This window comes from Podarcis erhardii (genome assembly GCF_964252035.2).
Source record: "Podarcis erhardii genome assembly, chromosome: 15".
Classification (NCBI taxonomy): domain Eukaryota; kingdom Metazoa; phylum Chordata; class Lepidosauria; order Squamata; family Lacertidae; genus Podarcis; species Podarcis erhardii.
The window spans coordinates 17,397,003-17,414,047 of NC_138505.1; the positions used below are offsets into that span (position 1 = coordinate 17,397,003).

The window sequence follows — 17,045 nt, forward strand, 5'->3', positions numbered from 1 at the left end:
GAGATGGGAGAGCATGTGCCGAGTGTGGCTCCCTTAATACTAAATAACCGAAGATCTGGAATTGCCTGCTGCTGAGAGTGGCATTCGCCTACAGAATATAGGAAAAGCCTGGCTGCTGGATCAGGCCAAAGGCCCATCTTGTCTGGCATCCTGATCCCACAGCGGCCAACCAGATGCCCCAATGGGAAGCCCGCAAGCAGGACCCGAGTGCGAGAGCATGGTTCTCCCTATCTGCGATTCCCAGCAACTAGCATTCAGAGCCATCCTGCGTCTGACTCTGGGGGGAAGCACAGCCGCAGCAGCCATTGGCAGCCCCCTCTAGCTGGCCCAGGACACCTCTCACCTCCCCAGTTCTCCATGCTAAAGAGGTTGTTGAAGTTGTGCGCCACAAAGGGTGAGATCTTCTTCAGGTCGTGGGTGCGGACTCGGGTGGCCAGAAGTGACTGGTGAGCATCCCTGAAGGTGGTGTCCATCAGGAGCAAGCCCCGGTGCTGGCGAATGGCCTTCGCAAACCCGGAAGGGCCCTCGCGGAGAAGGACGTCTCGGAAACCGGTGGGTGGCTGACCTGTTATGGAAAGACAGGGAGTGGAGGGGTGAACACTGGGGAAAAACTGAATCAGAGGACTTTGTGGAAATAGCTCAACTGGCCACTGTTGGGAAGAGCTTTCCCCAACCCGGTGCCCTTCACTTAGTTTGGATTCAAATTCCCATCAGTCCCAGCAGCATGGCCATCTTGGACTCCCATCAGCCCAGTGGTGGACTCTGGGCTTTCAAATTTCAGCAGCTCCTTGCGCAATGCTAAAATTTGGCGCCTCTCGCCTTCCTTTGGAAGTCCCACCACTCACTGCAGTTAGGTATTATTGGGGGGGGGGAGCCATATATTGTAGCCAAAAGAAGTTGTCTTTCAAGGCTAATTGCTGCATGGGGGTGGGGGTGGGCATGGTTTTTGTGGAGGTCGCAATTGGAAAGGCATTAATTGAAAACAGCCACACCCAATTTGAAGTCAAATGGCGAGGGGGAGGGGAGGAAATTAACTCTTCCTTCTCCAGTTGTGATCCCTGAAACTGCTCTTCCCCTTCCTGAGGGGAAAGGCCTTTTCATTGTCTACACCACTACACACTGAGAGCCAGTGTGGTGTAGTGGTTAAGAGCGGTAGTCTCGTAATCTGGGGAACCGGGTTCGCGTCTCCGCTCCTCCACATGCAGCTGCTGGGCGACCTTGGGCCAGTCACACTTCTCTGAAGTCTCTCAGCCCCACTCACCCCACAGAGTGGTTGTTGAGGGGGAGGAAGGGAAAGGAGATTGTTAGCCGCTTTGAGACTCCTGAAGGGGAGTGAAAGGCGGGATATCAAATCCAAACTCTTCTTCTTCTTCTTCTACACCAGGCATACGCAACCTTCGGCCCTCCAGATTTTTTGGCCTATAACTCCCATGATCCCTAGCTAACAGGACCAGTGGTCAGGGATGATGGGAATTGTAGTCCAAAACATCTTGAGGGCCGAAGGTTGCCTATGTCTGGTGTAGACTCCCTCCCTCTCTCTCTCTCTCTCTCTCTCTCTCTCTCTGTGTGTGTGTGTGTGACTGAGAGACAGACAGATAGACAGGCAGAGATTTTCCTGGAGATTGCAAAACCTCCCCAGTTCCAGGAAACTGCCTCACTAATTGGGGGGGGGGGCAGAAGAAGCTAAAACACTCCCGCCCCACTTACTTACTTACTTACCACTTTTCCCTCACAGAAACTCAAGGGGGCAAATGTGGTTGCAGTGTGGCTGTGAGGGCCTCTAACGCTTTCCACGAAAGAACGTAAGATGAGACTGCTGGATTAGACCAATGGCATATCTAGTCCAGGGGCCAACCAGATGCCCAAACTGGAAGCCGACAACCAGGACCCGAGTGCAAGAGCAACTCCCTCCCCACCCACGGCTTCCAGCAACTGGTATTCAGAAGCATTTCTGTCTCTGACTGTCATTGTGGGCATTACTGACCCACCTTACCCTCCTCTGTGAATTTGTCCCATCCTCTTTTAAAGCCATCCAGGCTGGTGGCCCCCACTGCCTCCTGTGGGAAAGAGTTCCACAGTTTAACTACGTACTGCCTGAAAAAAGCCTGTGGTTTTTCAAGTGGTGCACGGGTCCAAAAATGTAGGTGAGCTGTGCGCTAATAGGTCTAACCTAGCCTTCCCCAACTGGGTGCCTTTCAGAGTTACTTATTTATTACACTGATATACCACCTGCTCCTGCTCCGTGGAGCTCAAGGTGGTGTACATGGTTCTCCTCCTGTTTCAGCCTTGCAAAAACCTGGCAAGGTAGGTTAGGCTGAGAGGCAATGACCGGCCAAAGATCACCCATGGAGCTTCATGTTTGTGTGGGGCTTGAACCCTGGCCTCCCAGGTTCTAGTCTGACACACTAACCACTACACCACACTGCCTCTCGCTGGTGTTGGACCTACCAATGCTGGCTGGGACTGATGGGACATTTGATCTGAAACATCTGAAGGGCACCTGATTGGGGAAGGCTTGCCTATGCAATGCCCCATTAGCTAACGGGCCTGTGGGCTTTATGCGCGTCCCGCTTACAGAAGGGGCGAGGGCTACCTCTTCCGGGGTCTGCAGCATCTCCTCTAAGACACACACATACACACGCTACGGATTTAACTATTGGCTCGGGGGAAATTTAATAAGATTTAAACAGCCTTATTTCATTCTCTTAATGCTTGGCTTAGGTTGGGGATTAGCCGCTGACAAAGAAAATAAACTGCTGTAATAATGATACAAGGCTGGAATCCAATATAATTAAACTGAACCTCACGTATCAATCATAAAAAAGCAGGGAGGCTTGTAAATCAGGCGGCTATTATATCTGCCTGCCCCCGCTCCCTCCCCGCCACCCTGCGCACTTATGAAGATTTCCACGCCGGCTCGTTAGACCCATCAAATATTTAGCAGGCGTTAACGAGAAACAAGCAGATTCTCTCTTCCTCTCCCACCCGCAGATTTTCGCAGGGGGTTGTTTGCGTTGCATTTCAGCAAAAGGGGAACCCAGCCTGCATTGCGTGGATTAAGTCAGGTGAAGGAGAAAAAGCCGCCTCTCCTCTAGCCCTGGGCATAGATCTAAGAACATTAGAAAAGCTCCGCTGGATGAGGCCCATGACCCATCTAGTCCAGCATCCTGTTCTCACAGTGGCTGACGCACGAACAGGACAAGAGCTTTCTCCTGTGGTTTCCAGCAAATGGAATTTGGACGCATTGCGTCCTCCAGCTGTGGAGGCAGAGCATAGCACTGTGTCTGTGCCTTTGATGGCCTTCTCCTCCTCCGTGAATTTGTGCAATCCTCTTTTTAAAGCCATCCAGGTTGGTGGCCATCGCTGCCTTCTGTGGCAGGGAGTTCCATAGTGAAACTCTGTGCAGACTGAAGAAGCCCTTTCCTTTATCTGTCCTGATTCTCCTAACATGGATGCCCACAAGTTCCACTGCTATGAGAAAAAAAAACAAACATTTTCCTGTCCACTTTCTCCAGGCTGTGTATAACTTTGTATGCCTTGATCATGTCAGCTCTTCCTTGCCTCCTTCCTAGAATAAGAAGTACCAAATGCTGCAGCCTTCCATAATAGATAATCCTTGTGGTCCCTTCCAACTCTAGGATTCTGTGATGGGGAGTTGTTCCACTCCCTTGATCATTCTGCTTGCTCTTTTCTGATCCTTTCCCAACTCTACAATAACTTTTTTGAGGTGAGGTGACCAGAATTGGACAGAGTACAATATTCTAAACACAGGTGGGCCACAGATCTGTAAAATGATGTTGTGATATGGAGGTGAACTTCAGGTCCCTTCCAGCTCTACAATGCTATGATTCTATGACTGGCACTTTAATTTCTGATTTTTGTTTTCATTGTTATTTTCGTCTCCTATTGATCTCCAGCATGGAATAAATTAGAGGAATGAGCAGGCAAAGACACACAACACCTGGGAAATAGCCCAAACCACCCCCACTCCCCATCTTTGCCCTGCAAGGTCCCTGCATTGATGGCGATAGCTCCCTCTGCTGACCATGAATGAAATAACCACTCGGTCAATGCCAGCGCTTGAGAGCCGCTCAGTTAAATGTAATGAACTGAGTGAAGCCACAGTCTACAGGAGGGAAACCTCTTTCAGCCTGAGGGCGGCTTGATCTTTTGCACAGCCTTCTGGGTGCCACATGCAGGTGGTGGGTAGAGCCAGAGGCAAAAGCAGCTGGGGCCGCAGAGGTGATTCTATACAGTAGGCCAGGTGAAAGCCTCATTCCAAAGAAACTGAACTGTGGGCCAGTGCTGGCACCCCTGGAGTCTCTTACCACTTGGAGACAAGATAACACACCCCTTAAAACACAAGTGGAATAGTTACGGGTGTGACTACAGTCATACCTTAGCTCCCGAATGCCTTGCGAGTCGAACGTTTTGGCTCCCGAATGCCGCAAACCTGGAAGTGATTGTTCCGGTTTGCGAATGTTCTTTGGAACCCGAATGTCCAACGCAGCTTCCAACTGGCTGCAGAACCTTCCTGGAAGCCGCACCTTGGTTTCCAAATGTTTTGGAAGTTGAATGGACTTCTGGAACGCATTCCGTTCGACTTCCAAGGTACAACTGTATTTGGGAATACAACTTTGGCATTGCAAAGTGGGTGAAGGAGAAATCCCCCAGTTTCCTTATTTCGTGCTGCTCTGCCCTGGTCAGGTTGTCTCACCTCTGCCATGAACTCGCCGGGGGTGTTTCCAGTCTGGGGGCTTAATGCTGCAATCCAGTAGTATTGCAGGGGGTTGGGCTAGATGATCCTCAGGGTCCCTTCCAACTTTGCAGTTCTATGATTCTAGGATTGTAAATGGGTCATAGGCAATAGTGTGTGTGTATGTGTTTTTTAAATAAAAATAAATAAATATCAGATTTTCCTTGGAATGTAAAAACAGTCTGGCCTTTGGATGTCAACAATGGCCAAGGTGCAAAAAGGGTCCTTGGTCTCACCCATGCCACAATAAACACCTAAACAGAAGCACCCTAGATGTCATTAGGCCCTCCCTGGCTTAGAACCCTCATCTACAATACACTGACCTAGTAGCTTTCAGGACGACTGTGTTAAGGTATGCAAAATGCCCTGAATACTCTGAAATTGCTATATAATGTGAAGTATTAGCATTTTCTACATGCGGATAATAAACAGAGTCCAACCACTCAAGCAGAGGGTGCCAGGCGCTCCTCACTCCATGGTTAAACAGAATTATGCACATCGATGCAAATTAGCTTCATCTGCATAATTCATTTAGAATGCAGGCTTTTCTCTGGGCGTGGGATGGAACAGCACATCACCAGGTACTATTCCAGTTCACAGAAGCTGCTTGGTAATTTTAGACCCTCAGCTCCATAATCTTACATATCCCTCCCAAAACCACTTTTTTTTAAAGACAGCCACATCTATTACTTCAGCTGTGAAGCACACAATTAATATTTGCCTTCTCTCTTCTACCACCACCATGCTTACAAGTGCTGTTACATCTCTAATAATTGGGCAAAACACACAAACGAACACACACACATTGACACCCAAAGTTTGTCAACTCTGAGCATGTGCAGTTTTGCATTCCAAAACTCACTCAAATCATAGCACCGTGGCGATTACAGGAATGGATCGGGATTTGCTTTTGCTGTCCCAACACTTAAAACACCTTTGTCTGGGAATGATAAGCACCATTTTGTTGTAAAGTAGAAAAAGGACACTGAGCGATATCCAATGTCAGTCATACTCTGCGGGGACCTGTTGAAATCAATGGACTTGATTTCAGTGCGTCTGCTCTGAGTATGACTTAGTTGAGGGGTGGTGAACTGGATCTGGGCAGTGGGCCCGACTGTTATCTCCCTCACCACAGGCCAAGTTTGACAAGTGGGCAGGGCTGTCCACTTGCCATTCACGTGATCCAGGTGGGGAGAAGGACAGCCTGCAAAGCACCAATGGCCTGCTGCTTGCTGGGTCTTGAGAAGGGCTTCCCAAGACCCAACAACCAGCTGATTGTCACCACTTGTGGACCACTGCGCATGGGGCTTTTTTTGTCTCAAACACTAACTGGACCACGTGGAGCTTGAGGGGTGGAAGGGCATGGAGTTCCAACGAGGGGTGGGATCCAGCGGTCGGCGGCTTGGTCGCTCACTGGCACAGTCCCTCCTTGGACCCCTCAGCCCATCATCCCAACCTGATTTGGCCAGAAGGAATTCCAAAGAGAGCTCTTGTTGCTGCGTTCTGGTGTTCCGTCCCTGCATGGGGCTTTAAAGGAGAGGTAAGAGGAGTCCTCCTTTCGTTCCTCTTTTAATGTTCCCAATGCTGGATTCATAGCAAGGGAAAGCGTGCACATAAAATGCAAGTATTAGTGAAAGTATCATAAAAATGCATTATATTAGGGGAAATTGCTTGAAAGATATGGGTGTTAGGGGGAATGCACAGAAAAATGCTGACACATTTTCATGTGGTGATGATGATAATTTTTAGTTGAAAGAACAGGCGAGTAAGAGGCAACATGATTGAAGCTTATAAAATGATGCCTGGCATGGAGAAAGTGGATAGAGAAAACTTTTTCTAGGAGTCATGGACAGGCTCTTACGTTAATAATAACGATAATGATAATAATTTGTAGCCTACTTTTTTCTCCTAGGAGCTCAAGGTGGTGATTTTCCCTGTCCTTATTTAATCCTCACAACAACCCTGTCAGGCAGGCAGGTGACTGGCCCAAGCTTATCCAGTGAGCTTCACAGCCAAGGGGGAATTTGAACCCTGGTCTCTTCCAGGTTCTTGTCTGACAATCTAACCCAGGGGTCCCCAAACTAAGGCCCGCGAGACTCGTTTATCCAGCACGTGGCGACCTCCGCTGCCACCGCCCGCTCTTACCAGCACTGCGCTGCAAGGCTGCCCACTTCCGGGTCGGAAGAGCACCAGAAGGAGGCCTGTGCACATAAACACAAGCTATTTCCGGTGCTCCTCCAACCCGGAAGTGCACCGGAAATAGTGTGTGTGCACGTGTATGGGCACGTGCTCCCCATCGTACCGGCCCGAGGCGCAGTAAGTTTGCTGACCCCCGATCTAACCACTACGCTACATGGATGCTGCATGCAAAGGTGTGGAAAACTGAACAGGAAAATTTGAAAGTGGGAGGAACCAAAATTGACAGATTTGTCCCTCTGTGGTGAGGGACAAGTTCAAACCATGGATTACGAAACCTCCATGAAGGAACTGTGACCACTTATTACGGCTTCAGCATGTTCCCAATCCTGGTATTTAAAGTTGTGTACACAATACTAAGCTAGATGGACCAATGGTCTGATTCAGTAAAAGGCATTTCTTATTTTCCTATGCCAGGTTGGTGCAAGGGCTCCTAGGATTGCACTTGCAAAGGCCCGCGGGATTGCTAGGCACTGTTTACGATGCCATTTTTGTGCTTTTCTAGGGCCATTTTTGCTCCATTTCGTACCACTTCCGAGTTCATGGTGATGCACGCAGTTGTGCTCGTGTGTGCCTTGAACGCGCATAAATGGGGAGTTGCCTGTATTGCAGGCCACCAAGACTCCAAATCGCAAGGCCTTGGAAAGGGAAAGCCTGTGTGCAGCCTTCTCTGAAATGCATCCAGCTCATGGGCGCTGGTGCAACTCCAAGAGACAGAAGAGCCTTCAATTATGCATCATGTCATGTGGCACATGCCGCCTCTGCTTCTCCCCCTGCCTCCGTTCATGACACATTTTCCAGATGGCCCCCAACAGCCACCCAACGCCTTACCCTTTGGATCTGTTCTGATGCCTTGGCAAAAGTTGCGCTAAAGCCCTTGGCTATGCGGTGGAAAGGGCTGAGATCCAGAGGCATCTGGCCCAGATTTGTCAGGAGGATGGTGCATCCCCCACTTCCACCCACCTCAAAAAAGCCCAGTCATGGGTGCCAACTCCCTCCCAGGAATCCTACCATCAGGGATGCCATCAGTCAGAGCAGCAATTTGTCTCCCAGCTCTGCCAAAGAGAGCAGAGTGAAGTGAACAAAGTGGACAGAGAATTCCGCCGTCCCCCACTCGCAGCAACCCCAGTTCTTGCTGTGAGATGCAGGCTGGGGCATTTGGTCCTGGGAACCCAGCACTTTTTGCTCCAGGAAGGAACGAATTCCACTGTGGAGGATTCCCTGGATCAGGCAAAGGCCCACCTAGTCCAGCATCCTGTTCTCACAATGGCCAACCAGAAGCCTGTGGGAAACTGGCAAGAAGGACTTGAACACCCAACTCTTCTGCAGTTTCCAGCAACTGGTATTCAGAGTCATTTACACCCTCCAACTATGGAGGCAGAGCATAGCCATCATGCCTTTTTATTCTGGGTTAGAACCATTCCACCCCATCATGGCCAAATTGGGCCATTTCCTGATCCAGATCACCCTCAATACTCTCCAAGTGGCTAACAGCCTCAAAGAATGAAAGAGAGACAATGCAAGTATTTTTGTCTCCCCATCTCTCCAGGATCACTAAGAGCAGCCCTGGGGAGGTAATGTCAGAGGGGTGAAACAGGCTTTCCCACAGCACCCTGGCCCAAAGCCAGTATCCTGCCCCACAGCAGTGGCTTTTAAACTTCTTTTTTTTTAAAAAATCATGAGATATTTGAAGACAGAAAATGTTAGAAAAGCTTCAAAAAAGGGCAACCAAAATGATCAGGGGGATGGAGCAACTTGTCTGTGAGGAAAGGTTGTACGGTGATACCTGGGGTTAAGAACTTAATTCGTTCTGGAGGTTCGTTCTTAACCTGAAACTGTTCTTAACCTGAGGTACCACTTTAGCTAATGGGGCCTCCCGCTGCTGCCACCGCACAATTTCTGTTCTCATCCTGAAGCAAAGTTCTTAACCCAAGGTACTATTTCTGGGTTAGTGGAGTCTGTAACATGAAACGCCATTAACCTGAAGCGTCTGTAACCCGAGGTACCACTGTAGTGTTTGGGACTTTTTATCTTAAAGGCAAGTAAGAGATAATGAGATAGGAGTTTTACTAATTAGGCATGGCATGAAGAAAGGGGATACAGAAATTTCTCTCTCTCTCTCAAACTCATGGACAGTGCTGGAAGATTCGGGGCAGATTTTTTAAAAAATGACTTCTTCAAGCAGCACATTGTTAACTATGGAACTCTCTCCCACAGGAGGCAGTGATGGCCACCAAGTTGGATGGCTTTAAAAGAGGGTTGGACTAATTCATGGAGGAGGGGGCTATCAATGCCTACCATCTGCTGGAAGCCACCAGAGGTGAGAGTGCTGAGGCCCTGCTTGCAGGCTTCCCATAATGCGCCCATGTGAGAACAGGATGCTGGACTGGATGAGGCATTGGCCTGATCCAACAGGCTCTTCTCATGTTCTTATGGCCTCTGACTTCTGTCTAGTTCATCTCTGGCTTTACTAACTGAATGAACTACCACATTTCTCTTTTCTTCCACCTCTGTGCCTCATAAGGGATCTGAATAATGGCTGGCTGGCCAATTCCCAAGGGAGGGAGGTCTTGGGCCCTTCCTTCCCAGTGTACCTTTTTGGAACCAGGCCTGGCCTAACTCAATTATGGACTGGAAGTGACAATGCGTGGGCAGGAGTTCCCCCATTGGATGTTTAGATGGGTTAACTTTAAAGCAGCCACCAGGGGCTTCCCATTCTGATTGGCTTGTTTTTCCTTTAGAGGAAATATATCCATTGCTGGAAACCACAGGAGGGGAGAGGGCTCTTATTCTCGAGATCTGCTTTTGGGATCTTGGTTGGTCACTGTGAGAACAGGATGCCCTGATCCCACAGTCTCTTTTTATGCTTTCAGACAAAGCGGCTGCATTTGGACACATCCGAAGGTTTGTAGAGCTATGTGTGAGGATTAAATTGCAAGCTTTCCAATCTAGGCTAGCTGCCTCTCGTTCCTCCTACACTGTGCTCACCTAGATTGGTACCAACCAAACGTCAAATTTCAATTTGTCTCTGCCTGCAGGGTTCTCTGAGATGCCCTCTTTTAAATAGGAAGGGCGTATAGCTGGAAAATTGTGGGGGTGGGAGTGGGGTGGGACAGAGGAGAAAGAGGGTCCCAGGACTATGATACAGAAATTACTGTGCAATTTGATTTTCCACATGGGAAGAATGAAGCCGGTGAAGATTGTTGCCTATGGGGCTATTTCACCTGTATGGAAAGCAAGACTGGGTCTGGCATCTGAAATACACACAGGGAAAAACTATGGTAACATGATTCTCAGATGCTGCATGCTCCCCAATAGGGGAAGAGGTCAGAGGGTGAAAAAATTTCCTTGTACATCTGGAAATTGATGAGAAGAAAGTGTTCCAAAGGTCTAGCCTCTTATTTTAGCGGTGGCACACTGCCTGCCTGCCTCTTCCCGTCAGATCCCCAAACTCACCCAGAGGAACAGAAGGGATAACTGGGTCAATAGGCGAAGGCCTGGCGTTCACTGGGATGGGTGTGATGGGTCCGTTCACCATGACATGGCCTGGGAAGAAAAAGCTGTGTTAGACTTTGAGATAAAGACAGGGACTGGCAGAAAATGCCCACAGCAGCATCCTGCAGAAGCCATGCTGGCTCTGCGTCAGTGTAGCTTGTTCTTCTATATGCTCGGTCTTTAAGCCACAGGACAAGTAAAGGCTGGTTCAGCTCCAGAAACTATCCTGAAACCCTTGGAATATGTAAAGCAAGGGAGGACAGTGTGCCTCTAAGCATCCCCAGAGAGTCCTCCCCTCATCACAGCCTCCTCCCATATGCCACAGAAGTGCTTCCAGGTCAGAGGTTATGGTTTCCTGTTAGTGCGAATGTCCATCTCCCTTTCCAAGAATTAACCATGAGGTGATTCAGACTATTCCAACCTGATTTCGCTCTCCTCCTGGCTAAAATTGGAATTGAGCTCCCACATGATGAGGTCCTCCACTTGCCTCCTTCCACCCCCCACATACCCAGGTAGTGGAGCAGTTTCTGGGCTCGATTCTGACCAGGTCGCAAATTGAAAAGGTCGGGGTTCTCATCGATGAACTGGGTGTCCACGGTGCCACGGAGAAACTGGTCATTGCCAAGAACATTCTGTAGGAAAGGGATGTTGGTCTGAAAGGAAAAGGGAGATGAGAGGGAGGTCTAAGAGGCACGCATCAGGGTTTTTTTGGGGGGGCGGGCAGGTTAGAGACTACTATCAATCAGCATTAAGCTTTCCAGATCTGTGCAACAACTGCCGTTCCTCCACCAGCTGTCACCTGGCAGCAGCCATCGTGTCAGGCTACAGCTGAGGGAGGAAGAGAAAGGAAGCAGGGCCAGTCCATCGGCTCAGCTGGAAAAAAACCAAAACACTTCCATCAGGCTCCTCCCCCTTCAGCTGTCACCTGACAACCGCTGGTCATTCCATTGGGCTGTAGCAGAGGGAGGAAGGGAAGCAGGGTCACACCATTGGATCAGCTGAGAGACCAGCTTTGGCCTCCTTCTCCCATTATTATTTAAAATATTTCTTAGCTGACCTTCAAGTGTGCAAAGGTGTGAATAAAGTGATTTACACAACACAAAATTACAATATGAAACCAACAAATAAGTGTAACTAACTAACTAAATAGCCTTGCAAATTTATTACGTGGGTCTCCCAAGGAGGGGTTTAATGTAACCGTTCTAGGAACTTGTTGTAATACCCCAATTATGACCCAGGAAAGCTCTGCTGGATGGCAATTTGGCGATGCCACGGCAGCAGAGAAGTAGGAGGCATCTCTGTCTGGTCAGATTCACTGCAAGTCAGACTCATGGCACGTTTCATTTGTGTAACAGCAGGTCAGAAATAACAGCAGCAACGCCAGTGATGTCAGAAATGTAACACCAGATGGAACAATAAAACAATGCAGGCAAAAGTTATTGGCAGATAAAAGAATCTTTGGCAGATTTTTTTAAAAAAGGAAGTTGAATACCCTGGCACTTCAAGTTTAGCAGCGAAGGTGTCTCTGCAGAAGGCACAACAACACTGAACCCTCCATCTCTTCTGCCTCCCCTTTGAAGGCACCTGATGCAGCCTGCAATGCCCCAGAAAGCTCACCAGTCCTTCAGGGATTCGGGTCCCATGCAAACAATGGCCTGAAAGCCATCAGTTTAAAATCAGCTTGCTAACCAATGGTGTGTCAGTACAGCTGTTTCAACTGGTGAGGAGTGTCCTCTGGGGCTTGGGCAACCTTGCAGTGGTCTTTTGCCCACAGTTGAAGCTTCTCAGAAGCCTTCCATGTGGTAAAAAAAAAGGCAACTATGGGGTTGTGGTGCTTATCTCGCTTTTCAGGCCGAGGGAGCCAGCGTTTGTCCACAGATAGCTTTCCAGGTCATGTGACCAACATGACTGAACTGCTTCTGGCGCAACGGGATACTGTGACAAGTGCCAGAGCGCACGGAAATGCCATTTACCTTCCCGCTGCAGTGGTGCCTATTTATCTACTTGCACTGGTGTGCTTTCGAACTGCTAGGTTGGCAGGAGCTAGGACAGAGCAATGGGAGCTCACCCCGTTGCACGGATTCAGAAGCATTTAGAGTCTCTGAGCACAGATGTAGAACACAGCCATTGTTTCTAGTAGCCCCTGACAGCTTTCTCCTCTATTAATTTGTTCAATCCCTTTTTACAGCTATATAGATTGGTGGCCATTACTGCTTCCTGTGGGAAGGAGTTCCATAGCTCAGCTATGTGCTTCATGAAGACGTCCTTTCTTTGATCTGTCCTGCATCTTCCAACAATCAGCTTCTAAGAGTTCTGGTGTTAAGAAAAAGGGAGAAAACCTTTGTGCTCAGATGCCACTTGGGCATCTAAAGTAAGCGCTGCATCTACTGGCACCTCCAAACCTGATCCCTAAGAATGTTCCTATTAACCTGGAACATTAAACAAAATTCCTTTTAACCTGGGACAAAAAAACCCAAAACCGATAGTGAAAGCCCAGGAAATCCTAATATGACTCAATGTCAACGCAGGCAAAGGGTGACAGGGCAACCTCAGGCAAAAGCCAAGGGTGCTTTTATGCCTGGCTGAGATCACTGGTATGTTTTTTAAAAGTTGAAAAGCAGATTAGAAAATTTATAAATAAAATAAAACAGTGAAACAAGTCAACACTGCAGAAGAGACACAAAGGTTATGTAGGGACATCCTATTTTCTGCTGGGGTGTGGCATGGACTGCCTCCTGCTCCCCCCCCCCCTCAAATTTTGATGTACGGAAACAGTTAAATCTTATTTTAACATAGGCGATGGTGGGACTGTTTGTCCCTCCAATTCTCAGGAGGGCAGCAGGCTGGCTTAGGAGGGGGAGATAGCTCTGTCCTCCAAAAGAACAACTGTAGAGGAGTTGAGGCTGCTCCCCCCTCCCCCAGATCTGCCTTGCTATATGCGGCAGCCCTTGGAGACAGGCCCTAAACAGCAATTGGTCCTACTGGTATCGAACGTGAGCTGGGGTTGTGGAGGGCACCAAGTTGTGCTGGAGGGCACCAAGTTGGCAATAGCTGCTTCAGAAGCACCCCAAGATCAAACTGCCTACTACCTCCTTCTCAGACGCTAACTCACACAGACTGTGCCGAAAGGAGCTATGGAGATGCGCATTATTCCTTGTCACTAGCTTAGAAGAGACAGAACTTAACCATTCCTAGCTTATAAATCTCTTAGAAGCTGGAGTTGGCACTTCATAACTGTCCATACACTGAATAGGCAAGGAGAAATCTTATAAAATGATGCCATTTACAGTACAGACGAGAAAAGTGTGTCTGGAAAAGATCAAGCAAAGCCTCAAACAATTGTGCCTTGGCGGAGGGTAGCAGATGGAACGGAGTGAAAAAAATTTATGCTAAAATTCTTCAAGCTAAGAATTCATTCCTACCTGTTTCAAGTGTGTGTGTGGACCTCCCCCAAATTTCTTGAATATCTCACATCCAGGAGCTACAACTCCCTACAACCAACCTCCTGACCCACAGATTCTTAAATGCAAATGGCCCCACTGCCCTCTTCTGCGGCTCTAGTTGCACTGAAGGTAGCTCTATGAATGACTATTAGACACTGAAGTTAAATGGAGCCTCCCTATATCAGCACAATAAACTAGATTTGGAAGACAAACAACAGGCAGGGGAGACTTGTCTTCTGGTCTGTGTCCCAAGGAGGCAGATGACAGCATACATATAAATAAATGAAGTCATACTGCATTTACTGTAATAAAGCATACGGCATTCATTAAAATATTTCATTGTTGCGTTTTAGATGGTTTTGAAAAATGGCTTCCATTGCATTTCACTTTGGACATGATGAATTGATGGGAAAAGCCTATAAAAGGTTTAGCACTGCATAATCCCTTGAGAGCGTTACTTATTCGTTTTTGGACTAATCAGAATTAAATTCCTACAAATGTGGCCAGGAAGACATCAGTGCTATGAGGAGATGTGTTCTGGTGGTGGGGTGTCATTCCAAATGCATCACAGAGAAAAGTTATCTCTGAAACAGCTCTGTGAACTGCGAGCCTTACAATTCAAATTATAAATGGAATAAGCAAAATAACTTAAAAGCTTTATGCTTTGCAGATGAGGAGGAATAAAATATTGGAATGGCAACTAGTGCAGCTATATTTCTGCTCCTTGGTTAATTGGCACCAAGTGTGTGAGTGGGAATTGGATGCTTCTGACTACATAACAATTGATTTTAATTCAAAGGGCAAACCATAGATTTAAGCACACATGCACGCACACCAGAGGAATCTTGCATGCTTGAGTTCAGATGCGGGTACGTTGGATCTGATGCTTATCTGATTGCATCTGATGGATGCCTGCAGTTTCTAAAAACAGGGATATCCTAGAAATGTGGTGGAATTCCCACTGACATCTGAGATCATTGGGAGAAAAAGCAGGAAAGTCTGTAGAAATGAAAGGACGGGTTACACAGACAGACAGACAGACAGACACACACACACACACACACACACACACACTTTTTGCAGCATGGACAGCCTTTTCCAGAGGGGGGCAGCACTTATTCCTTATTATCTGATCAGAAACTGTCCGCATTGCTAGAGATTCCTGGAGAGCTTCAGTTCTCAAGCATCTCTGCTCAATTCTTTGCATCCTACATCTCTCTCTGGGGATTAACAAAGGACTCTGTTCTCTCCCTCATCAGCAGACTTTTCTCCAAGGTGGTCAATCAACAAAATGATTTTTAGCTGATGAATCTGGGTTTTGGCCAGTTACTCAGTTAATAATCCATTTTATTTAAATTTCCCTCCCCTCCTCTCCCACAATCCAAGTACAGATGCCTTTTGAGGTCTTGAAAAGAAGTGTGAGGGTGTTTATAATTCAAAAAGGGAGGGAGAAGCTGCCACTTGCAATTAGACAGCCTTCTTTCTTCAAAACCTGAACGCTATTGATTCGCACGAAACGTTTTTTCAGCAATACAAACAACGGAACAGAAGAAAAAGAAGACCAGATCGATAGATTCATAAAAGAGGAAGCAGATCTGCACAAACAAATGAGGATTTATGAGCTGTAACATGGCTGAAAGAAAATTTTGGGGGAAATAAAAATAAAAATTAGCCTGTCAAAATTATTTGATGCTCATTGGATGGAGTTGCAACTGAACATGCCCTGCCAATGGTGATGCAATGGTGAGAACGTCAACAAGGTCATTGGAGACCAGGGTTCAAATCCACCACTCAGCCATGAAGCTCACTGGGTGACCTTGAGCTCAGTTGCTGCCTCTCAGCCTGACCTACCTCACTGGATTGTTGTGGGCATTAAATGACAAAGGGGAGAACCATGTATACCATGGAGTTCCTTGGAGGAAAAGATGGGATGTAATTGCAGTAAAATAAATATTGAAGGAGAGGACAAGTGAGTAATGGTGATTAAAGCCCAATGTCAATGTTTTTCTTCCTGGGCACAGCAGTGCAGGATAAAGAGAGACTGAAATACAGACAAATGCCCTTAACTCACAGCTCAATTAAAATGAGGGTTGTGCTGGCAGGGGGTGCTGGGAATTGAGGACCAAGGCACCCAATTGGGAAAGGCTGAAGCAAAGATTTTAAAAACCCTGGAATTTTTGGATTTATCTACCTTAGCCACTAGTCAACACTCCCTCAGATTCCGCCCTCCTTTCCCCTAAGAATCCAGGAGTTGTCAGGGCTCAACCTGAGGTCTCTCCTCAGAGGGAGGAGCAGGACCCTCCAGCAGATCCCCACAGGGTCAGTGATCCCCAAGGGGCCAACAGATGATCCAGATCTCTCTGCTTGAGGACCAACTCCAGCATCATGGGCTCCTGGCTGGCTCTCAGATCCCCTCCCCACAAAAAAACTCCTACCCCAGAGCAGAGGGAATGGTGAGTCAGGCAGAAAGGTGAAGCTTGACTACTCAAGAGGAGGGGAAAGTGCACGGAAGTATCATAAGAACATATGAAGAGCCTGCTGGATTAGGCCAATGGCCCATCTCGTTCAGCTTCCTATTCTCAGAGTGGCCAAAGAGATGCCCCAATGGGGAAGCCCAACAGCAGGATTTGAGCACAAGAACACTCTCCCCTCCTCTAGCAACTGATATTCAGAAGCATTTCTGCCTCCAACTGATGAAGCAGAGCACAACCATTATGGCTAGTAGCCACTGATAGTCTTCTCCTCCAGGAATTTGTCCAATCTTCCTTTTAAAGCCATCCAAGTTGGTGGCCTGCAGGAGTGAGTTCTATAATAGCATAACTATATGCAGCGCATAGTTAAACTATGGAACTCCCTCCCACCAGAGGCAGCAATGGCCACCAACTTGGATGGTTTTGAAAGAGGATTGGGCAAATTCACGGAGGAGCTGGAGACTATCAATTGCTACTAGCCTCTTCTGGGAAGCCCTCAAGGAGGACCTGAGCTCAACAGCACTCTCCTCACTTGTGGATCCCAGTAAGTGTTGAGTGGAGGCAGAAAATAGCCATTGTGGCTGGTAGCCACTGACAACCTCATCCTCTGGCCTTCAGCCAGGGGGACTGGCAGGAGGGATGGAACAATCTCTTGCCAACCAACTTATTCATCTGCATGGAGTT

At 47.9% G+C, this 17,045-nt stretch overlaps 1 protein-coding gene across 11 annotated transcripts in view; it reads right to left on the bottom strand.

Moving 5' to 3' along the window:
* Positions 1–17,045, bottom strand: part of PC (pyruvate carboxylase) — a 264,778-nt gene that overhangs the window by 11,163 nt on the left and 236,570 nt on the right. For all 11 annotated transcript variants that reach the window (XM_081841739.1, XM_081841734.1, XM_081841735.1 and 8 more), the window contains 3 exons: positions 10,956–11,100; positions 10,409–10,498; positions 344–565 (listed from right to left, as the gene is read on the bottom strand). In XM_081841739.1, coding sequence (XP_081697865.1) covers positions 344–565; positions 10,409–10,498; positions 10,956–11,100 — 457 coding nt within the window. The remainder of the gene's footprint in view (positions 1–343; positions 566–10,408; positions 10,499–10,955; positions 11,101–17,045) is intronic.